At 33.4% G+C, this 25,466-nt stretch overlaps 3 protein-coding genes across 3 annotated transcripts; 2 read left to right on the top strand and 1 right to left on the bottom strand.

Annotated features, from left to right (window-relative positions):
* Positions 1-410: 410 nt before the first annotated feature.
* LOC108987934 lies at positions 411-4,264 on the top strand. The gene is made up of 4 exons (XM_018961011.2): positions 411-663; positions 3,188-3,248; positions 3,326-3,521; positions 3,697-4,264. Exons 1-4 carry the CDS (start codon positions 508-510, stop codon positions 3,737-3,739), a joined length of 456 nt encoding a protein of 151 aa, XP_018816556.1. The 5' UTR covers positions 411-507; the 3' UTR covers positions 3,740-4,264.
* Positions 4,265-4,793: 529 nt separating this feature from the next.
* LOC108988191 (plastidic glucose transporter 4-like) lies at positions 4,794-12,697 on the bottom strand. Its single transcript, XM_018961345.2, has 14 exons — positions 12,438-12,697; positions 11,840-12,099; positions 10,799-10,910; positions 10,474-10,541; positions 10,174-10,306; positions 9,993-10,092; positions 9,784-9,896; positions 7,640-7,733; positions 7,157-7,310; positions 6,734-6,880; positions 6,564-6,637; positions 6,304-6,392; positions 5,668-5,782; positions 4,794-5,314 (listed from the first exon to the last, which is right to left on the bottom strand). The coding sequence occupies exons 2-14, from the start codon at positions 12,087-12,089 to the stop codon at positions 5,132-5,134; spliced, it is 1,632 nt and encodes a 543-aa protein (XP_018816890.1). The 5' UTR covers positions 12,090-12,099; positions 12,438-12,697; the 3' UTR covers positions 4,794-5,131.
* Positions 12,698-22,461: 9,764 nt separating this feature from the next.
* On the top strand, positions 22,462-24,095 carry LOC108987954 (zinc finger protein 6-like). Its single transcript, XM_035689026.1, has one exon. It carries the CDS (start codon positions 23,161-23,163, stop codon positions 23,830-23,832), a length of 672 nt encoding a protein of 223 aa, XP_035544919.1. The 5' UTR covers positions 22,462-23,160; the 3' UTR covers positions 23,833-24,095.
* Positions 24,096-25,466: the final 1,371 nt, after the last annotated feature.

Genomic DNA, 25,466 nt, shown 5'->3' with positions numbered 1-25,466 from the left:
AATTATTAATTACTCATTACTATATAATGAATAAATAGATAATCTAATGTAGAGATTTGATGTGAATAGTCAAAGTTAAATTCATCTTATATTATTTTATTGTCATATAATGAAAAAATGATTATTCCAATATAGAAATTTATGTGAATGTAATAGCTAAATGTTAAATTTATCTTACATTCATGAAAAATGTACTTTAATTTTAACTAATCCAATGAGAGTACTCTAATACAACTTTATTTTATTTTATTTTATTTCTATTAAATTAATTAAATTATTCTATTTATCATATATACTATATATTTATTGTGAAAAAAAAAAAAACTAATAAGCGAGAATGATGATTAAAATTCTCAAAAGAGAAATCATATACGTGATAATATAAAGCGCACGCTCAAAGAACAAGTCGCGTAAAAAGCGCATAAATTATAAATCGCACCACTATTTGAACTAGAATTCGCTCCGATTCCCTGTTTAGGAAAAAGGACAAATTTTTGTACAGAAAGAATGAAAAATTCAAGATGCGACGCCATGGTGATGGAGAAGAAAGAAGAGCCGGAAGAGGACGATAGAAGGGAAGCAGTCATAGCATCGGCTCCGTCATTGCAATCCAATTTCGAGCCGAAAGGAGGCATCACCCAAGCTCAGCTTTCCAAGTTTCAAGTATCTTTCCGCGACCTCTCCTCCCTCTCTATTATTTATTTTTTTCTGATAAATTTGTTTGCAATTTGGAATGCCAAATTTTAATGTTCATGGTGGAGATATAGGAACCCATTCTTGGGATCTTCCGCGTAGTTTGTCGTTTGGGTGATTTTTTGTGATCAGAGAACTTTCAGTATTTTTAAAGCGTCATTGTGTGAACGAGCTTTGGAATTATCAATATGTAATTGCTTCCGTGAATTTATACGAGAGATACTCTTAACGGTATTGCTTGGGTGACTGGGTCCTCGACGTTGACGAATTCGATGGTTATGGTAATGGGAGGAGGTAATATAATACGGTATAAATGTCTTATACCTGTGTATATCTCAGTAGTTGCTTGAATATTTGTTGAAATTCTATACTACGCTCATTTATAATCATGGGTCACTTAGATTTTAGTGTTTGTGCTACACAATATTGCAACAAAAATTTTTGTTTTACTTCATATATTGAGGCAATTAGTTTTTTATATTCTAAGCTCGTTTGTCACTAACTACTGGATTATTTGACATAATGGATATGATTGTCGGTATTTCCGATGAATATCATCAACCAATAGTTAAGAGAAACTCTTTAATCTTTTATTCGTGGGTTTATTGTTCTACAGTATCTTCAAGGTGAGGGCTAAAAACCTGTTATTATATGCCAATACGGTTCTTGAGAGCTAGCATCATGTAATAAAAATTGATAGATTTTTTTGGTTGAGTGATGAGTTGCCAGAAGTAAATTCAGATGAGATTGTGAAATTAGTGAGTGACAAAAAGAACGTAAATAGCCATACCGATTGGAAAAGGAAGTTCTCTTAACATGTTTTTAGCAACAGAAGTTCTGTTGACTAACAATATATATATATATATATATATATATATATGCATCATCTTCATCTGTGGAATTCTATCCATTTAATTGATCACTTTGACATGCCTTGTCAAATTTTTTGGTTGAGTGATGAGTTGCCAGAAGTAAATTCAGATGAGATTGTGAAATTAGTGAGTGACAAAAAGAACGTAAATAGCCATACCGATTGGAAAAGGAAGTTCTCTTAACATGTTTTTAGCAACAGAAGTTCTGTTGACTAACAATATATATATATATATATATATATATATATATGCATCATCTTCATCTGTGGAATTCTATCCATTTAATTGATCACTTTGACATGCCTTGTCAAATTTCATGTCATTCAGCCAATTACCAATAAGGAGGAATTACTATTTTTTTATAGAGTAACTAGATGAAAAAGTTATAGCACATTGAAATGGTATTCTTCTTGCTGAGTGTTTTTTTATTTTGTGGTTTTATCTAAAGAACCAATCATCATGGGAAAGTGTATATTGCATTAAATCTTAAATTAGAGTAAATGCCAATGGTTACCTGGAAACATGTATTATCCACTGAGATAGAAAGGTCTCTATATCTCTTTATAAGTAGTCCGAGTTGGTAACTTCCTTGGTCAGTTCTTTCTTTTTGATAAAGATAATCCTTGGTTTGATGCTTTGGTGTCCAAATTCCTACAAAATCTGAATTTGGGGTAAGTGGAAGATTCTATGGATTGGTGTCTTACAATAGTGCAAAGTTTGATGTAATCTTATTACATGGGTCTTAGTGGGGGAGGACAGGTACCATAGAGAGATTTCATAAAAGGCCGAGATTCATAACAATGTTTTCCTGTGTGATACTTGATGTTGCATTGTAGGTTCTTGTGGGCTTCTTTTTTTTTTCTCTCAAGTCTTCTGAATTATTTTATTGGCAGGCTTGTCAAATTTCATGGAAACTTTGGGTCTTCTTTTTGCTTTGTTTTGAATCAAATTCACCATATTTGGAAAACCATACCACCTGTGCCTATGGTATGGACTATTGTAACAACTGAAGGAAAGACCAAGTAAACATTTGGGCTTATACACCAAAAGAACCAGTCAAAATTACAATTCAAAGTTTCTGGGTTCATTATAAAGGCCAAAAACATCTCCCTATGAAAGCAGTGTGGGATCTCCCATTCACTAAACTCTCATGCACCACCCTCCCATTATGTATGGTGTTGCAAGTATTGCACCACTCAAGCCAACATTCTCACTTGTGCTTCATCTATCACTGCCTGCACAGGGGATTTTCCCTAAGGTGCTTCCCAATGTGGTTGGAAAGGGACAATCACACATTTGATTGATTGGAGTGGCTATTTGCAGGGCTTTATACCCCTTGTATAAATGTGTTACTAAAGTTAGCTCTTATAGAAAAGAGAACCATTTATTCTTTATAAATTTTGCTTCTTATAGAAAAAGAAGAAAAGGTCCAGCAAATATAAGGTTAGAGTGAGAAGGAATGTGGAAATGTATATTGCAGGACACCCTGTCTGCTGGGATTTTTTCTTTCTTATGAGTTTTATGGTTTTGTTTGTTAAGTACATAATCTTCCCTTATATCCTATTGTTTTCACTTTCCAACCAAGTAATTATTTATGAACCCTGTATTATTAAAAACGACAGGAATTGCACAGGAGGCGTTTACAGATAAAATCAAAAACAAAGACTAAGAAGACATCAAGAGGTTACTTTTCTGTTTAATTTATTATCATCATATTACTCATTTGTGAGATCTCTGTAAATTGTTCAAAATCTTTGTAGGAAGTGGTGGCAGGAATGGAAAATCTCACAGCAAAGACATTGTCCAGGATTGTGCTGATGAAGATTCAACTATAGCAATTGAAGAGTCCGGTGTTTCCGACTCTGAAAGACACAATAACAAAAACAATTCCTCCTTTCAGCAGAACAATTTAGCTACTCCTATTGGATCAAAGCAGCGCCAAAAGTTACATTGGGGGTATGATGCACCCTTAGTTGCATTGTGTGTTTGTGGGTGTTTATGCTTACGGATAACAATCTTTGGAACGGGAAAGATTCATAGCAATGTTTTCCTGTGTGATACTTGATGTTGCATTGTAGGTTCTTGCGGGCTTCTTTTTTCTCTCAAGTCTTCTGAATTATTTTATTGGCAGGCTTGACACAAAAGAGAGGTGGGAAAGGAAAGCGAACATGTAAACATTGCCATGGAAGTGAATTGCAGCCAGTTGTTGGAAAAGTGCTCTGATATTGGTTATATTGCAGATGCTTTTTCGTTTTTCTTTTTTCTTTTCCCTTTTCTAGCGCATATGCTTGTTGATAGACCATCAATCTAGCTCATACCATGTATATAATTGTGAGTGTCACCTTCCCAGCTGGCTGCTGTATCTTGGTAAGTGTTGCATATGTAGTGGTGGAATATGAAATGATTAATTGTGGAAGAGAGTAGGTTCATAGATATTAGAAACAAAAAAGAATGATAGTGATGGTTTCCAACTCAAGTTGTCTCATGATCATATGAGGAGGTACGTCTGAGTTCGAGCCAGTAACTTCTGGTCTCTAGTGTCATTTAAGCATTGCTTCGATACGACATTCATCATGTAGCTCTCATTCGTTGGGCGAGGAACACATGGCATTGCCGTAGGTATGTAAGGATATAACATTTGCTTTTGCCGTGAAAATTTGAAAAGAAGCTTAAAAGCCTCAATACACAGCAAACACGTTTACGCCATGTTTTCCAGGGCATCTTGTCAAATTAAAATTTGCTAATTGTTGCCATATTTATTTTGATGGAAATCGTAGGTGGAAAAGTGCTAATGCTGTTTTTTAGAACCGTACATGTTTGGGAACATTAGTCTTTAGACTACTGAGAAATAACGTTGAAAATTTGCTTGCATGAGATAAATGCAATAAAAAATAACAAGGGCGAGAAGTGCTACAAAGACGGAAGGAATTATAGAAAAATAATTTACAAATTTATGTGATTTGATGTGTTTCATCATATTCATTTTAGAATAAAAATAATTTTACAATTTAAGGAATCACATTAATTTATAAAATTATTTTTATATAATTTCTTTGTGACTAAAATATTTTTTTTAACAGAATTAGGTTGATAAATTTAATCGCACGCTTCTTATGCTATACTCAATTTAGGATTAGTTCATTTTTTAAAAAAAGAAGAAAAACACCCTGTGGTTTTAGTTATTTAGAAATATTTGTCGACTTTTCAGTCCATCCATCAACATTAACGGAAAACACAAACAAACTCATAAATTGATTGGACCATGTATTTTCCGTAACAAGTGTTATTTCTAAAATGAAACGCAGAAAAGTAGACCCAAATCGGGTAAAGCACGAGTATGTGACCAAATTTACAAATTACATTTCCCAAATATGTTTTGTAACGAGACTTCAGAGTCCAACGAGTTGCTAGAGCTAGTAGTATTATACAAGCTAGCAACTCACTGGAGTCTGAAGTCTCGTCAAATTGCAGGGTTAAGAGCATGTTTTTTTCTTTCTGTCCCATGATCAAAAACCAATAAGCTGCACTGAGATTGTGACCGCATGCACTTTCCAAAAATATTCTCATCAAATTGCAGGGTTGAGAGCACGCTCTATTTCCTCCAATGATCGCCCCTTTGTTTCCACCACATTACCAGCTATGTAAAGGACACCAAGAAGACAGACAGTTGCAAATCCCAAATACACCGAGCTGATTCCAAACTTGTTAACAAAGCTCAAGAAATAAAGGCCAATGACGAAGTTGGAGATCTGATAGGATAGAGAAACCATAAAATTCAGAATCAAAAAAAGAGAAGAGTAGCTTAAGATCAAAAACAAAAAGTAAAAAAACGAAAACTAAAATATAGAAAACATATCCAGTATGATTTCTACCATTTTCATCCTTTTCTTGATATACACACATAGAAGGCCACCTACTGGAAAAGGCAACTTAGCTCTAGCACACTCATATCATATATTTGTCCATATGGTTTCTAATAGATTTGGTCATGTAACAAACTTCTGCTGTTCTTTCTCCAGATTAGAAATCGAAACATGCTACAGCCTAGCCTATAGGCAGCAATCACATGCAAGATTGAACGAGTTAGCATGCTTTGTCTTACCCAATGCATGCCTAGCGACAAAGCAACTGCTTTTGCTCTGATTCTGGAAGCAAATATCTCCGGTAGAAGTAGAGCAGGCACAGGACCAGCACCAAGTGAAAAGGACAGTACATAGCTGTATAGGTATAGTGAAAACCAAGTTTAGATTTCATTGATCATATTGTTAAACTGAAATGGAAATGCATATCATGATGCCTTTTGTGCCTGTTTGGTTTTGAGTTTGGGAGCTTAAAGAATACTCTTGACAGTTTAAAGGCACTTTTTAAGAAAGAATGGTATGTTTGGTAAATTTACAAAAAGTGCTTTAAGCACCTAATTGAAGCTTTTGTTGAAAAGCTCCCGCAAATAATGCTGAAAACCACCAAAACAACTTTAACAGCACTTTAAGCATATGTTTACCACAGTAAAAATATTTTCAATAGTAGAACTTTTTAACAAAGTTCTACAATTAAAAGTTCTGTTATCTACAGAAATCCCAAACAGACACTTAGTAGACAAAGGAAAATAGCTAGCTTTTTCAACCTCACTTAACCCCCATCCAAGGGGGAAAAGGATGGAAATAAAAAAGGGTGGGCTGAGGGGTGTGTGGAGGGAGGTGACAGAGAGCTTTACAACTCATAAAGAGCTCTGACTTACAGAACAGTTCCAAGAACAGCAAGGGTGCCGGAGTATGGTGCCAGGACCTTCCAAGTAAAGGACAGAGAAAGCAGCAACATTGAAGTGGCCTTGACAAGCAAACAGAGAGAGATAGAGAGAGACATAAGTTATTGATATTCTGAAATTTGGAGGAATCTATTTGCATGTAGATAATATAATATAATGGGTTGGGCCCTGAGTGCTGGAATTGCCTCTGATGTCATTTAATAATCTATTTGCATGTAAAAAAATAACATTACCATTCCACTAAAGCTTGTGATTAGAAGACTTTTCCTTCCTTGACTGTCCATCAAGGATGATGCAACAGCTGTGCCTGCAAAAGATCAAACATCAGTCATATAAAACATAATAGAAATGATACACATCAAATTTTTCTCATTGCCAGAAAGGAAGTTAGTAGAAAACTAACCAAAGACATTAGCTGCCCCAACAAGAGCACTTGCTGCAACATCGGAGGCAATTCCAGCACTCCGAAACACAGAAGTTGAATAATAGACCACAGCATTTATTCCAGCCAACTGCTGGAACAAGAAAAGTGCTGCACCAACACTAACAACTGCAGCAAGACGAATACAAGAGCTTTAACAATTTGCATTATAGAGCTTAATTTATCAACTACAAATTATAGGAACAAGTGAGCAGTGACATTAAGGCATAGACTTTTATAATAACAGCATTGTTTTAATATATCTCTTAGAAAACTTGCGTATCAACAAAACTACTGGCCACAAATCAAACATAGTTAATAGCATCATTTCAACATGCCCAAGCATGAATTATCAAAAAGAAGTTAACTGCAAAAGAACAAGGCAACAAAGCTGCCTGGATATACCTTTCCAATAGCGGCTACTAAACAGATCAAACCACCCTGCCTCAGGTTCCACAGAACCTTGACCTGCCGCTCTTAAATCCTGCATAACCTCAGCAACTCTTTCTTTCCCAAATAGAGTTTTGATAGACTTTTCAGCCTCAGGAATTTTTCCTTGCTGCAAGACAACAGCTAAGCATCTTTATGAATAAACCAGAAGTCTAATAATATATATGCCATCTACAGCTAGAAAACTCATCGAAGGCATGTATAAAAGTCAAAAAAACCATATTATACACTCTCGAACTAATAACATTGTAAAATTTGCATCATAAACTGCCAAAATTGTCAACCGAGGGTGCAACTGGCCAAAATTTGCTAGTTTAGGGTGTAAATTGACAGTTTTGGTAGTTTATGGTAATTGAACAAACAGTGGTAGTTTGTGAATGCAAACTGCAAGTTCCGCAATAAGTTTCAACCATTGACTCCAGAGTCCTGTAAGAAAACCTGAAAAAGCCACCGAGGACTTTCTGGAGAAAATGCCATTCCTAATGCCAACAGAATAGAGGGTACAATTGCAATACCAAACATTGTCCTCCACCTAAAAAAAACATTAAAAAGAATAAATAAGAGAGATGGAATGAAGTCATCCGAACAGAAACATTCATATGTAAAAGATAAAATCTATGAAAGAACTATAATTTTTATATTCCAATATAGGCATACAAGAGGATATATTTTTTAGCCATGGTTTGCACACTCATTTCTTGCCGGTTGTGAAAATAACAGGGAATTATTTTGACAACTGAACTCATGTATCACTAAAAAGTACTCTTCCAAGCAGAAGACCAACATGAAAATTGTAAAAACGGTATTTTAAATGCTAAGGTTCAGTGTATATTCCAATAAGTTGGGATTAAGGCTTGGTTAGTTGAGTAAATAGTTTAGCAGAACATTCAGGCTAATGCCAGTTTATGGAAAACATGCTTAACTAGAACAAAATAGAGAGCAAACTGGATAAGAGCTCAATCAGATGTAGTCCTCAACGAGACCATTCTTACATAGGAATGCTGAAGGGGAAAATTCTAATCATGATGCTTTTTTTTTTAAATAAGAACTTCTAATTAGTTATTTATCATTTATCAGTAAATCACTTCTTAAAAATATAATGTTAGTTTGAGGCCTTAAAGTAGATTATTGGGCTAGGATACTTTCAAAATGCTTTTAGTTTTGATGGATATCAAACAAGGTATGAAAATCCAAGATCTTTTGATCGAGTCTTAGGGACCTCCTTTCTAATTTTATTATTTTTTGAGGGTCCATTATGAATATATTTTCCTTCTACAGATCATAAAACTTACGTCTTGATGAATATATATTGCACAAGATTCTTATTTTTTCCTTTCCTTCTCAAGATTTTTTTTAACAATAAATGACTAATACGAATTCAATTTAGAGAAAAGCTCCAAGCCGGATGGGTTTGAAACCCATTTTCGCACCAGCCACTAACATTGCGACACGTATGCATTACTAACACAATTCTCCTACACCCGGCAACACCAAACCGACTCCTATTTGCTTTCTCTCCCTCTCTCCCTCTCTCCCTCTCTTCCTCTCTCCATCTGCCCTCAATGAAATCTACCCTCTACGTTCTAGTTTCCATATAAGTTTTTGTAATTCGGATCCCCATAGTCTGTAACCTTGACCTGAGTTTTTCCTTCAAAAAACACAGAATACAGCAAATGGAAATGATTCACATATATTCCAGATTTTCTTCCTTACCCACTTCATGTAAACCACAGGAAAACATAGATGTAGAACATGATTGCTTCTTTGACAGAAGGTTATTCACACAATTGCACAGCTTGTGGGGCTTCTGTCAGGGGAGAGGAAGGGAGAGGGAGAGAACAGAGAGAGTAGATTTTGTTGAGGGCAGATGGAGATAGGGAGAGAGCAAATAGGAGTCGGTTTGGTGTTGCTGGGTGCAGGAAAATTGTGTTAGAAATGCATACGTGTTGCAATATTAGTGGCTGGTGCGAAAATGGGTTTCAAACCCATCTGGCTGGGAGCTTTTCTCTTCAATTTAACCCCTTCTAAAAATGATGAACACAAAAAAGATCCACTTGATCGATAACAAGAAAGATATTTCTTACCAAACTTAACCATTATTACAAACAGCCTTGTGAGTCTTTGGTTACCCTACCTTTCTTTAGCTAAGTAATTAGGAGGAGACGAGTCAATCAACCTTATTATGCCTAAGCCCAACCACAGCCCCAAAGAAGTACTCTTGGTTCCCAAAGTGGCTTACCAAAACATAACTATCACATCGGGTTGAAGTTTGATTTGAAACACAAATAAAATCTATTATGCAGAAATTGTATGATTCAAAACACTAATCAACATTTGGTTGAAGTTTTTTTTTCACAGAATTCAACAATTAGTTTTTCCATCTTTGTCCGTCTGTCTCTCTCTCTCTCTCTCTCAATGGGTACCATAATGGGTGACATCATTTTACAGATGTTTACTAATAATATATAGAGTAGTATTTAGCAATATTAGACAACTTGTCGTATCCTTTCTTTTGGTTATTTAAATAAAGCAGGAAGTAAACTTGCAAACAGAAAGAAGGAATAACCGATGAAAAAAAATACCATAAAGGGTTTCCTGCTAAAGGTAATCCAGCCACCAATGCTGCAAGAATCCCAATACATATAAATAGCTGGTTCACAGATCCAAGCGCACCACGAATTTCAGTTGGTGAGATCTGCAATTTAAAAGTGTTGGAAGAAATCACATACATAATATGTATATAATACGGTTACAAAGATATCTATGCCTGTGATAAATAAAAAGATACTACCTCAGATATGTAAAGAGGCACAATAGCAGATGTAACACCAATTCCAATGCCAGCAAGTAAGCGGCCAATTATCATGGTTTGCACACTCTGGGCTGTAGCACTGCAAATATTTAAGCAAAGCTTTAGTGCTCTGTAGACATATCAAATATAACAACCTTGTCTTCAATGACAGATGACAGACCAAAGAAATGCTCCAATTGCCAGCGGTATGACATCTAATTGAAACGTTCTTGTTCTACCAAACTTGTCAGCCAATGCTCCCCCAGTAAATGAGCCAACGGTGGCTCCAGCAAGAAGCGTGCTGACAATCCATCCTACTCAAGATGTTACATTGGGGAAAAGTATCATCAGGAATAGCATGAGAAGATAAAAGTACAGTTCAAAAAATTGAAACCTTTGGGGAGAGAGAGAGAGAGAGAGAGAGGAAATAACAAAGAAGATCTCATTATTTTAATAATGTTCGGCAAGCTACTGCACTTGCCTTGTAACACAGTGTTTTCAGATATCCCAAGATCCTTGGAGAGGTACTCAAGAGCACCATTTACAACCCTGCACAACCAAAGCAGAGAGAGAAACCATTATAACCTCACAACACGGATATCTCACATAACAAGACATTTCAGCAGAGAAAGAGGTGCTGAAATCAACTTGGGATTTAGATATATATTTTGCAATCAATTACTTAGAACAAAATAGCAAATTATTCATATATCCACCAACTCAGAGGAGGAAATTGACATGGACTTGTTGCAAATCCAAACAAAATCCAATAGGGAATGCAGTTTGCAAAATAAACTTGGCCATACCCAAGATGGTAACCAAACAAAATGGCTCCCAAACAAGCAACACCAACATATGGCAAAACAGTTCCAGAAGATTTGCTCTGAGGCACCAAGGAATCAACATTCTCAAGATCATCTGAAACTCAAGTTCATATAGTGCTGGTAAGAACATAGAAATTAATCGAAGTCATAGAGAATCAAGGTCAATGGTTAAATGTTTAAACTTCTAGATATATCGGATAGAATTTCATATATAAGAAACATATAGACAGTTTTCAAAGAACCAAGCCCCATAAATGCAAATAACACCAAAATGAAAGGAAATGGTCACAGCTGATCATAATACTACAGGCCAGCATATTGTGCTTTCAGAGTCTGTTTCGTCAGGATAGCATCAGGACGGGATTTCCAAGTTTATAAAGATAGATCCACGCAGGATAAGAATGCCATAGAGCTAGCAAGTCTCAAGGGAGAGGGCATCTGTTCTTTGATATTGCAAAATCAAAAGATGAATTATAAGTTCATCACAGCCTTGGTAAAGTAGGACTATGGAGCATTATCTGCATTTCAACGATATTTACTTGGTAATGTAAATGACATGCTGTCAGGTCAAAATAGTTCGAGCAAAGAGATGTACTTAATAACGAGAACATTATTAAGTTGGACTTAGCAGTTGGATCTTCAATTCCCAGAAGAAAAAAAAAATGGATCAGATCCATTGGTAATGCAGGAATGGACTCAGAAGTGGGCTCTACCGTGCCCTTTTAAAGTCTCCAATTTCATGTAAATAAATTCAAACTCAGCATCCGCACTGCCATCATGCAGCCCTGAGAGAATTACCTTTTGTATGAGGCTTTAAACACGTGGGCACAAACGGCTGGAAAATGTGATAACAAGATAACGGAAGCAAGCAACCAACAGCAACAGAAAACCAAAGAACGAACCAGTGCAAACATAAAATTGTACCCATTTGCTAAATTTCAAAGAAGAAATCTTTGACCTAACACAACTATACTATTCTTGAATTGAAAAGAAAGTTAAACAGTCCGAGAGTGACGAACAAACCAGAAGCCTGAGCCTTGACTGATCTGGGCTTGACCGAGGACCTGAAAACGCCATTAACACCCAGTCTTGCACTAGTGAGTGTGTCCTTCATAGGGGTCGAACTGAGGCGTAGAACACTGCAGGCAGTCCTCTCTGTCATTCCCAATCCTAGACTTGGTTTCCCAAATTCACCAAAACCCTTTAAAACCTTTGTGCGGTTTTGGGCCCCAAAGCCGATGCCTCCTTTAACTACACACGTTGACGCCTGCATTTTTCTTTACCTGAGAGGAAATCCCATTTGCCATAAAAGTCGAACAGAATAAATACCCATCAAAAGTCGAGTGTACTAAGCAAAAGAATGCACTGATTGAGAAACAAATTTAATTCAGAAGAAGATATTAACAAGCATTGAAGGGTATGCAAAATGGAGCACAAGAATCGAAATTAAGATCAAATTTACAATCAGAACGAATCATCTGACTGTTTACTCCGAAAAAAACTTGCGAAGAATGCTCTTATTTGAACGATTTAATTCGTTGTTTTAACTTAAAAAAGAAAATTTTTTTGGAACCAAAACAAATTGAAAGATTTCGGTGATAGACATAGGCGTAGAACCAACCAAAAAGCGATCGGCCACTCTCTTTCTCTATTGCTAGCCTTCTCAACTTTCTGAGTTGCACTCTGTTTTCTGTCGGTATGTATTGTTTTATGTGCTTCTCGGTGAGGGTGAGAGTGAGAGTGAGAGAGAGAGAGGGAATTGGGAACGTCAGCGGCAAGGGAATGAATAAGCGAACGAATAAAGATGGAGAATTCAATTCCGTTTGTTTCCACCCTCCTCTTACTTCTCTTCCTGTCGACAAGAACTAAAATTAGTGAAGAAAATTAATGAAAAATTAAAAATTACTGCAAACTATTACTCTGGATGAGTACGAAGTTGGATTCGGATTAGATTTGGATTGCGTTTTTTCCTATGCTGTGGGTGCACGTGGGAGTTCTGCCACGTAGGCTTTTGCATGTCTACGGCTACACTTTTTTGGTTTTTATCTTCTGTCAATGGTTTGTAAAGATTCTAAAGAAGCTGTACGCATGGTATATTTTCTGTGATTTATTATTTTTATTTTAATATTTTAACATTTAAATATATATTTAGATAAAAAAAAATCACGTATTAACCAAATAGAAGTATGTGATACAAGATTTTCATATCACATTTCTCTTTCTAATTTGTCTTCATATGGCCTTTTGTAAATAGATTGATTCATTTAAATTTTATAAATTTTACTTCATAGCTTTATAAATGGATGTGTCAGTTTTAAATAATTAATATAAATTTTAGAAACTTTAAAATAAAAATAATTTAAAAAATTACATTTAAACAATTTTTTAAATTTATATATCAATTTTTGTAAACTTCAATGCAACACTTATTTTAAAAAAGAAAATGCTATTTTGGTATTTAATTTTCACACGTCCTATATTTTTATTTTTACTTAATATTTAAAGAAATAATTATTAATGTATTGATATTTTTTTAATATTTTTTAAAAATGTTTAAAAATGATAAAAAAAAATGTGAATAAGAAAATTAAAAAAAAATAAGAAGATGAATTTGTGCTAGACAGCATACCAAGCGATCGATGCTGGGCGGCAGCCTAACACTACTCTTTTAAAAAACTAAACTCTTCATAGGTGTTAAGTCTCGTGTTAATTGCCAAAAGTCTTATGCCTGATGTCATACTTCAAATGAAAAATCTGGATTCGAAATTCCCTATCCCCATTGTATAAAAAATAAAGTCTTGTGTTACTTACTTATTAAGTAAAATTATATTTTGAAAAGTATGATTATATGAAAGTTTCAAATTGACTAGTTTCTATGGGGTTATAATGCACATTGATCATTTTTTTTTTTTTTAATCATTAGAATATGTCTGATCTAATATTCAATTATGAAATAATTTGAATAAGAATTGGACGATCAAAGTTTTACTTTGGTAAATTGTATATCTAAGAATTCACACTTTGGGGCTATATAAGACGATTTTATATTATGGGGCAGTGCTAGAGACACCGATGATTGGTACCGAATTCGGTATCAAGTTATTAATAGTGTAATTTTTTTTTAAAAGCATTTTTATGTTTTTTTTTTAAATACAAAAATATGAAAAACACAATACTAAAATACAAACAAACTCATATCCTAAAAAAAAGAGGGTACACTTAATCGATAGAAATTATCGATGGGAGTATCACTTCCCTTATAATATGTATCTTAAATTATCAACCGCAATATCTAAATGTATAAACTCCGAATATTTGATAATGTGAAATGCCAGTTATCTTCTATCTTGATAATTAGGACCATTCTCTTCTATATATCCACACAAGTGTGTTTTTCTATTTCTCTCCGTGTTTTTTTCTTATTAGATGACTTCTTTTCAAATAGAATTATTATTGGTAAAATATTATGAGAAATTATATTTATAGCCTTGAAATGTATCGTGTGAGTCCGTGCATATCTTTTTTTTTTTTTTTTTTTTTTAAATCAGAATGACTATACATGGCATACAAAAAGAGGAAAAAGCTAGAGATCCGTTGGGAGCTCTCGCTCCCCTTTTTTTTTCAAACTTTTTTTTTAACATAGTGATTAAAAAATTATTATTTAATAATAATATTATTTTTAAAAAATATATTTAAAAACATTAAAAAAATAATGTGATAAAAAAATAAAAAATAAAACTTTGAATTGGCCTAGAGGGAGCTCCCAGCGGGAGCCTCAGCAGTGGAGGTAGACCCCACTCACAAAAAGAACCGGGAAATGCTTTAGGTCCCGAATTTGTGTCCCGAATGGTTGGTTTTTTTTTTTTTTTTTTACTGAATGATTAAAAAAATATTTTTTAATGATATTGCATTTTTTTATTTTTTTTAAATGTTTATGATGATTAAAAAAATACATAAAAAAAAAACAAAAAAAATAAAATATCTATTCGGGACACAAAATGGATCCCGAATTCAGGACCCATAGCAGTGCCCAAAAGAACCACCATACCTGAAGAGGACGATGTTACAGTCCTGTTGAGAGCTTTTGTTGGGATGTAGTATTGTCTTATATGTATTTTTTTAAAGTTATTTTTTATATAGATTTAACATTTTTTAATATTTTAAAAAAATAAAATAAATTAAAAATATTTCTTTAATTAGAAAGTAAAAAAAAATATTAAAAAATAATTTCTTAATCACGAAGTAAAATAAAAAATTATAAAAAAATATATTATGATTTTTTTTATTTTTTTAAAATATTTAAAATTATTAAAAAAAATTATATAAAAAAAACTTTAAAAAATATATAGAAATACACTGATCCTACCTGAAAAGTCCGCCCTCTCTCTCTCTCTCTCTCTAAATGAAGTGTGAAGTAAATTTTATCCAGAATCTAGGAAAAACATATCAAAATTTTGCTGGCACATATGCATAATTATGACCAACGCCAATAAAAGAAAGACAAAACTTATAAAAACTTATACTTATTACTTATATTCACATTTTGGATTTTTATCACTTTCTATTTTACAAAAACTTGCATTTAATTAATCCTAAAATCTTGCTTTTACCCAAAACCATGTGGATATTTCCCATAAAAAAAAACCATGTGAATATTGATGAATTGCTACGAGGTTTTGTGAGTCGTGACTTTAGGTTTCGTTTGGATTAAAAAGTGATCTCAACTCATCTCATATCATCTCATTATTATAATTTTTTTAAATTTTTATATAAAATATAATAAATAAAAATTTTCAATTCCCAGAATAATAATAATATTAAAAAATAGTTTTCTCATAATATTTTATTTAACTTTTAACTTTCATCTCAACTAATTTCATATAAACTATCAATCCAACTTTAGCTCAACTTTTATCTCAACTTAAGTTGTGTTTGGATAATGAGGTATTCTCAGATATTCTGTAAATAGCAGTATAAAAGTAATGAAAAATTAATGATAAAATAGTAAATAATAATAAATCGTAGGTAAAAAAATAATAAATAATTAGATGCCATGAAATATTGTCATTGTAAAATTTCACAACTTTTGGAGTCTTTTGTTTCTCTTTCTCGTTTCAGTTTAGAGTCGTGCTACATAGAAGTATTATATTTCTGTATACTATTTAAAAATATATAATTTTATGAAGTATGAGGATAAAATAATAAAATTATATATTTTTAAGTGATGTGTAAAAATGTGAGATTTATATTTAAAATTTTTCTTAGAATGGTCCACCAAAAACATTAAAAAGGGAGGGGAACCGGCCGGCTGCAGCCCATAATGACCACATGGTTTTCATCGAACAAGGAATAATATTGGACCCTCGTCTTTGTCTTGTTGTCATTACACACGCACACACGATCGAGGATCGAGGTCAACGCAACGACATCACACGGTTTCCCTCCATAATTAAATCCTCATTACTTACTGTAAGAATGAAGAACTCCGCGGCCCACATTGTTCAATATCAGACCGTAGAGAAGGGTCCATCCACACGAACATTTTGGGCCATCTCTGCACGGCCTCAATGAATAAGAGAATCTTTTGAAATAATATCAATCTACATATATATGGTATTGATCATCGTCTACTTCCAAAGATCCAAATTTAAAGGGTATTCTTGATGTAAATATTGGAGAAATCAATGAGACTGATCCACGATCTCCTCCAATAAAGTCCCTGCTTTCATATATATATATATATATATATATATATATTAGATTGTCTCGATCTTATGCTATGCTATGCTTAGGACTTAATTGGTAAATATGAAGCTCTCATATGTCTTAAAAAACAAATCAAAGGAGAAAATGTTATAATAAATTAGATAGAGAAGATCGTATTGTAGTTGTAGCCCTTTTGAGCCTACTAATTATTTGTTCCCCAAATTTGTGTATCATGTTTCTCTCCAATTACTCTATCTTATTATAATTTTTTTTTCTTTGATTTATCTATTTAATTAATTCGTCTTTATATATTTTGGAAGTATGCAGTTGGTCCACTTGTTGTTGAACTATCTATCTCCTGTTTTAGTTTAGTTTCACCATCGAAACACGACCAAATCCTTGCTAGAAACTTCATATTCTGGGTACATATATAAAAGACTAAAAATTAAACTAAAAAGAAAAGAAAACCCCAGTCCTTTTGTCCTAACATGTACAGCTCGATCGTTAATTTAATCATTGCATGTCAAGACGAATGCATCTACTGAACTCTTCAAAGACGAGTACGTAACCTTCAAATTTCACAGACAGTTCATCTATATAAGATTGGAGTACGTACCTTTAAAAAGATAAATTAAGAGTTGGTTTGGATTCAAAGTTGAGATGAGATGATATAATTTTAAATAAAAATTAAAAATTAAAAAATAATATTATAAGAATAGTATTTTTTAATATTATTATTATTTTAAAATTTAAAAAAGTTGAATTAAGATTTAAAAAAATTAAATTGTTTATTACATTTTATATAAAAATTTTAAAAAAATATAATAAAAAAATTAAATAAAATACCTTTTAAATCTAAACGAAACTTAAGAATGCATGCCTTGTACGGAACAAATTAAAGGCATGCTCAAAACCCCTCAACAAATTAAACTTTAATATATATATATATATATATAATTTCATTAAAATGTACTATCGATCTAGAATACTATCATCATCATGTGCATTGATTGCAAATGATCCGTCTTGGCATTACTCGTCTTATTGAATTTGAAAATTCGAAGCCGTCCCGAGTCATGTCCCACTTTATATATATTAGCAATTTATAATTACCTATTAATTAAATTTGTTGTTCCGTTATAGTTTGCTGACCGTTTCTGATGATCTAGACCTAGCTATATAGCTAGCTAGCGAGCTATCTATTTTACGGATATTTTTATAAGAATAAATATAGATAGAAGTTACTATTTAAAGTGTCTATTTTATACACATAATATAGAATCATCTAGACCACACATCTCTCCAAGTGAGTGTTGGAAACAATCAACTAAAAATAATCACACAATAAGTGTAAAGTATGCATTATTATAGTAATTTCTCTCTAGCATTACTCTTTTTATAAATCTATATATGCTTAATCTAAAGCAACCAATTACGTACGAATGCATATTAATATATATATATATATATATATATATATTATAGAACGTAATCCAGGCTAGGGCTGCTTTGTGTCAATTAGAGTTTAATTTTATCATGTTTAGGTAGCCCATTAATTAAATGACTCTTTAATTAGTAGCTAGATTTCTCGTGATATATAAATAATATTGCTGGCCTAGTTTCTGTATTATATATAGCTGTTGACCAATCATCAGGTCATGATATATTCTCAGGATCGACAAAAGTGGTTATGAGAACATAACATTGGGTATATGAGCAATATATATAAAACCTATAATATATATATATATAATAACCATTTTGAAGAAGAATTAATGGCCATTTATTATTAATTCCTATGAAAAAGTTATTACATGATCAGATGGGGTTACCATTCGTGTGAATTAGCCTAGGAAAAAGCTTTTCTTTCTTATGTACGTAAGGGGTAGAAGTAGTAGTACTTGATTCTAAATATCAGTACGTTTTATACCTTATTATATATTGCCAAACCAATACAAATTTTTCTTTATTAAAGTTCAGATACCAGCTATATATATATATATATATATATATATATATATATATATAATTAGTTGGGTGACTCATGTCAGCTGGAAAAAGAAAGAGATCAGATCAATGGCGTTCAAAGGTTATGTTCCGACCAAATTAATTTTGTGGGTCGGGAACAATAATATCGAGGAGTTGCCCACGAAATCGGCACCAAAAAAAAATAAAAAAATAAAAAAAATAAAAATAAAAAATAAAAAATAAAAAATAAAAGAAAAGAAAAAGAAAAGAAAAGCATTACTATAATATTAATATGCCTAATTAATATTAGGTGAACTAGAGAGAGTACGTACTGAGAGTGTGAGAGAGTAAGAGCTTCAATCATCTTGAAGTCCGGCCAACCTCAACTATTTAATTGAAGTAGGTTAAAACCATTTGGACTACTGGCTATGAGTTTTCTAATTCTGATCTGTCGATCCTTATTCCTCTTATATATGCCCAGGCTTTTGTATTTTTGTTTATAGAATATATATAATATGAGCCAATCATCCGTGCAAGTGCGTGCATGCATTAATATATATATAGACTCCAAACCTTCAAAGAGTTTCATTTTTTTATCGCTACAAGAAAAATAAATATTTGTGACTGATTATTTATGACGAAAATAAATTCATTTTAGTGAAAAATAATTATTTTTGTAAGAAATAACAAATAATAAATAAACGATTTTTTTGTAAATATTTAAAATCATTGTGAAAACAAGTAATTAATTAGAGAAAAAAATTAGTCGCGTATCATGTGTTGCTGTATTAATATAGTAGTCGCAGTTGGATCATCATCAAGTGTACGTTCATGAAATAAATGCTGCCTTATAATATATATATGAAAAAATTATAATAACTGTATACATATGGCATGCATGTATATATGTTCATTTTATTCCAATATTCCTTAATTTATATATATATATATATATTTATACTCTTCAAAATAATAAAGCACAACCAAGTGGGCCATGTTCGGAGATTCTGGAAATCTTTTAAACATTAATATTAACAGCTGCGTTACCTTAATCATCCGCTTGCTTGAGAAAGCATTAAGATGAATGACTCTTAGGGGATTGTGTGTGTGTGTGTGTCATTGCTTGAGAAAACACACATGCAATGACAAAAGGAGCTCACTTCATTAATAATTGTCAAGAAATAGTTTCTGATTAACTTATAGCGGCCGGGCCGGAAGAGATAGATTGTGCTTCATGGCATGCAATAGATGGTGGGGCTCACTCCACTGATCACATGTGTTTTCATCCTTCATGTGCCTCATTTTCTTTGTAGAATTATATTGCCCTCCACCTATTAATGACGTTCTACTTGCAGTCGTCCTTGACTATATGTTTATATATGGCCAAGAACTGAATGGGACTGGGTCCTACAGCCCTGTTTACATAATAGTTTGATCAATTAGTTCTTAATTTGAAGAGAAGACAATCAGTACTTAGACACAGCTACGTACGCGACAAGAAATACTGAAGTTTTTCGGGGAGTAACCTCATGGCAAAAGGCCGGTTTTTCGTAGGAAAAACGTTTTACACACTAAATTTTTCTACAAGAGCCTCGTGGGATATATTTCGCCGCAAAGAGTGTTATTATCTACGATAATTCTAACTTGTGGATAATATCTATGTTTTATCATGGTACATTATGCATGAAAAACTCTCATTTTCTTCACAAAAGCGAATTTAAATTCTACGAAACTCGTGGTAAAGGAGCAAGTCTCACAAGTGCAATTGGTGGATAAAACTATTACCCACCATTACCGTTTGTGGGAAATAAATATGTGTTAAATATGCATGATAACTTAGTCATGAAATGTGATGGTAGGAAAAACTAATTACTTTCCATGAAGGAATGTTGTGGAAAATACTTTTGAATTAATGACAAAATAATTTTCCGCACCACAACTCATTCGTAGGAAATGTAGAATTTCCATGAGAGAAGTCTATAGAAAATGCATTTTACATCAAACCAATTTAGTCCATAAATCCCACAACCATGATCATGGAGGAATCCTGTCGCAATAGCATTTTGGCAAATATAGTAGCAGATTTTTACCACGATTGCTAGCTCCTAGGAAAAATTTTCCTCACTAAGCTAGGACCGTAGACAATAATTAAAATTGCCTACATTTTGCCTCAAATTTAGAAATTAAGGAGTGAATAAATTGATTGATACCTATTTGAGATACATGACAAAATTACTCTAAAATACACTAACAACCACATAACATAATTTCTAGTGTTCATATATATATATATATAGTTAATTAACCATTTGAAACTGTTCATTTAAGGAAATAGAAATACATCAATGTTCACCACGTACCTGCAGATAACTCTAACTCTAACTAGGGGATAATACATGTGTTTCACCACGTATGTACAAATCAATAGGGGCCTAAAACTTCGAGGCATGTTTCACCTCACGTTGATGAGTCACTAATTAATTACGAGTAATATTGTTACGACAAGTTTAAAATGTACAAGTTTTTAAAAAAAGAAAATCTTATTAAAAAAAAGTGCTTTTCACACTTTTATACAGTAAAGTTTACCTTTTTAAAAAGGGGTGATGTATTATTTTACATGTATTTTGTTTAAATAATTTTTTATATAAATCTTTTAATATTTTAAAAAATAAAATAAATTTAAAATATCATTAAGAAAATACTTTCTTAATCAGAAAGTAAATTATAATATTATTAAGAAAATATTTAAAATTGTCATGCTACAGCCCTGTTAGAGGCTCCCGTTGGGCTTAACATGTACTTTGCTATGTATATTTTTTTAATTTATTTTTTATATAGATTTTTTTTACACTTTTAAATATTTTTAAAAAATAAAATAAATTAAAAATATCATTAAAAAATACTTTCTTAATCAGAAAGTAAAAGAAAAATCATTAAAAAATACTTCCTTAATCACGAAGTAGAATAAATATTATTTTTTATTTTACTTTGTGATTAAAAAAATATTTTTTAATAATATTATAATTTTTATTTTATTTTTTAAAAATATTTAAAATTATTAAAAATATTATAAAAAAAAAACTAAAAGAAACACATACAAAAATATTCTATAGCCCAGCGGGAACTCCCGGAGCCCCCAGCGGGACATCTAGCATTTTCCTTTAAAAAAAGTCCGAGCAAGATTTATACATGTAGTACTTATACATATAATTATTCATTAATTAAAGTACTCTCAATCCTTGCCTGTTTACTCCAAGTTGCATATATGCTCCATTAAAGCGCGAGAGATGTTTAAACCAAGTGCTTGTCGGGTCAGGTTGGAGTAGGATTCACAACATGAGACCTGGCAAGAGTTCTCGCTTGAGCATCATTGTCAATCGCTTTAACTATGCTTATATCAGCTTGGTCTAAGTCGGAGTTGTTTGGTTAGCAAGAAGTAGGAGAAAATGTATACCAAAGAATCAAAGATATATAGTAAAAGGTAGGCGGCAAATTAGAAACTATACATGATGAATCGTCAATGTTTTAATCAAGGCTTAGACAAGATTCGACAAGTTTAGAAGTATGGTGATGACCTTAAGTTCAGATCATGAAATGAAAATGACCATATATGTTTCGTGTCTGTTTCCATATTGTGAATTTCTGAATCTTCCACGCGCACGAGGAAGAAATATACATGCATATAAAGCGTGTGAATAAGCATGTGAAGCTTTGTTTTAAAAGTAAAGACTTTTGAACCCAAATCATGGTAGTTAGTAAGATTCGAAGAGATTTTCCTCTAATAAACAAAGAAGAACTCAACGTCAATCACGCAAACATGCTTAAAATAATCAAGGTAGCATGATACGCCATGGTGGACCCACGACGTACCACCTGATCACTTCAAAGCCATCGCACCTTCTTCCTCTGACGCAGTTTGACGTGCAGCAACCTCTTATAAAACAAAGTTTTCCACGGAATTAATAATGTTAGGGTTCAGTTTTTTTTCTGAACCACCACTTGCATGAGGTGATGCGATCTAATGTTGGATAGCCAACACACATGTTGGTTATGACATGTGGGTCATGCAAAAAAACTTTGTGGGAGACAGATGATGTTGGATTTGAAACAAACTTACTATGTAAATCATACGTACGTACGTGCCAAATCATTCAGAACGAATAGCATGCTAGTACAACCTTTGGAAAATGATATACTGTCAACAGTTTGGGTTGGAGAAAGACGTACTCCTAGGCGTTCTATAAAATAAATACAGGTATATTTCTGAAACGTATAATACCAGATTACATACTCATGCATTTTAATGTACTTCAGAGTTCACAGCATCACTCATAATTATTTAAAAGGGTGCTACTATAAGTATAATCCACGATCCATCTTAGTTTTCTTGTTCTGGGTTCTTCCTGATGGTAGGTGCTAATTTCTTTTCCTCGGGGTTTTCGCAACTAATTAACACTTTCTCTTTTCTTGTTCCTCTTCTTCTGTGCATCCCTCTAATGATTAGACTCTCTAATTAATACAGCATCCCAAGATTTTTTTTTATCCTATATATATATCTAGCTAGATCCCACATGCAGGCTGTACCAAGACCACCCATTTGCAGCCCTCTGATCTCATTCTTGGATCTCTGGCAGTAGTAGTGATCTCTCTGTCTCTCTTTGATCATTCTCATGGCTGAGATTGATTATCCTACAAAACCAAATACCACCACCACCACCACCTCCCCTCTGAAGCTCTTTGGCTTCAACATTCAGAGCGTTTCTGAAGAAAACGACTCGGATTCAAGCAAATCCCCATCTGGGTCACACGAATCTGAAAATTTCCAATCCACCGAAGGCAGAAAATACGAGTGTCAATACTGTTGCCGCGAGTTCGCCAATTCACAGGCATTGGGAGGCCATCAGAACGCCCACAAGAAAGAAAGACAGCTACTAAAGCGGGCACAAATGCAAGCAAGTCGAAACCAGATGGCCGCCGCCTCACACCTTCGGAAAAACCCAATGATATCAGCGTTCACGCCACCAGCACACCTCCTTGGCTCAGCGGCGGGGACGCCGCCACAGTCCCCTTCGTGGTTTCTCATGTCTCATGCAGGTACAGCAACACCTTACGCCCTGCCAAGCGGTGGCGTTTATCATTCTGGGGCGACCTCGGTGCCTGGAAGGCGTTTCTATGCCGGAGAAGTTGAGGAATCCATGATGGCAGTTTTCTCTCATGGCGTCGGCAACCATGCCGGACTTGTGCCTGGGCTGAGTGGGTTCGCCAGAGATGGTGGAGGTTCTCACTTCGATAAGAGTTTGGGCCTGAATTTGCAACTCGGTCTTGGGCCTACTGGACCATGATTTGGGTTTGAGCCGAGCACACCTTAGTTCTGGAAGGGAAATTTATGAGGTTAGGAGAGCTGGGCATGTGAGTTTTCAATTTTCCAACTTACAAGAGTGAAGCAATTTCATGTACATTCTACGCAGAAAAGAACAAAAAAAGAGAATTTATTTACCACTTTCATTCTGCTCTCTGAAATCGATGCTTGTCCATTTTTATTAGAAACTACACACGACGATACATGGTAATTTAATCTGGTGTCACAAAATTCATGAGGTTGGGCAGAAATTAGCATCTGCATTGTCGTCTGGAGTTAAAGTGTGACTCTAACTACTTTTCCTTCTACTTGTTTTGATAAAATCATAATTTCGACACAAGAAAACAATGCTAGAGTTGGCTAGCAAATTGATTCTCGTACGTTTCAATTTTGCTTGTCTTTTTCTGCTCGACGTTGCTTCGAAAGTTGATCGATCGGACCTAACTTCCAAGATAAAGTATCTCACATTTATCTGTGTTTTCATCCCCGATTAATTCGTACGGTACATACAATGCGGTGGGGGGAGTCCGGCCAGGTTCAATTTTGGGATGGATGTGATGGGTATTGGTAATGACACTGCCTTTTGTGCAAAGCAATTGCGAATACATGATATCATGATTTGGGCATTCCGGCCAACGATTGTGCTTTTAATTAAAAAAGTTGAAGATGGAATATTATTCAAGTTCCCAAGTAACCTCACCAAGCATGAGAACAGTGAAAATGAAAGGATGCTTAATTTCTTCTAATGCTATCTCAATTTAACAAACAGAAACCAAGGCTTGGCCAATTCATTCCAGTGGAAGAAAGGAAAGGATCAATAAGTTATTTAGTGATAGGGGTAATTGCTATCCCTCAATAACTTGAAACAAGCATGCACCAAGCATGAGAACAGTGAAAATGTCATATTGATTGGAAATAATTTGGAAACAACATATCTCTAAGAAAGCGCATGCACACACACGTGTGTATAATATAGACTCGATTGTGCATATATAGGTTGGTCCCTTAAGTACTATCACCTGCAAATCTCAAAAGTATTTCCTTAATTTGAAAAGATTTACATATCTTGATTCAAAATTCAAGATTTTTCATGTTTATCGGCATTAAAAAGTATGAGTGGTAAATCGTGTTTTCGGATCATGTTCGTGTCGTGTCAAGTAATGAATATTCGATTAAATAAATCAACCCAAACCCGACCTTTTAAGTTGAATGTATCAAATTTTTAAATCCCAACCTAACCTATTTAGATAACGGGTCGTATCGTGTCATCTGTTTTGATTCATTGAATAATTAACTAGAAATAGGTCAACGCGACATAACTCATTTAAATCCGTTTTATATAAATTAGTTGAACTATTACACATAACCCATTTGACTTTATTAGCATAATTTCATATCAAGGTTAAAACTATATTTATTAGTAGACACAATTTCTTAACCACCTACTAATAAAAATTATCAATATTTTTCAAATTTTAATATATAATAAAACTAATATTACAAACTTAACACTAACAAATAGGTCTAAAATTATAATCTCAATAATAAAAACATAAGCAAACTAAGAAATATTAATACTACAACTTAACAATAATAAAATTGTAATTTTGAAATAAC

The sequence above is a fragment of the Juglans regia genome, chromosome 1 (genome assembly GCF_001411555.2).
Source record: "Juglans regia cultivar Chandler chromosome 1, Walnut 2.0, whole genome shotgun sequence".
In the NCBI taxonomy this organism is placed as follows: domain Eukaryota; kingdom Viridiplantae; phylum Streptophyta; class Magnoliopsida; order Fagales; family Juglandaceae; genus Juglans; species Juglans regia.
Note: the sequence above shows the minus strand (reverse complement) of the source record. Positions and strands in the feature narration are given on the sequence as shown.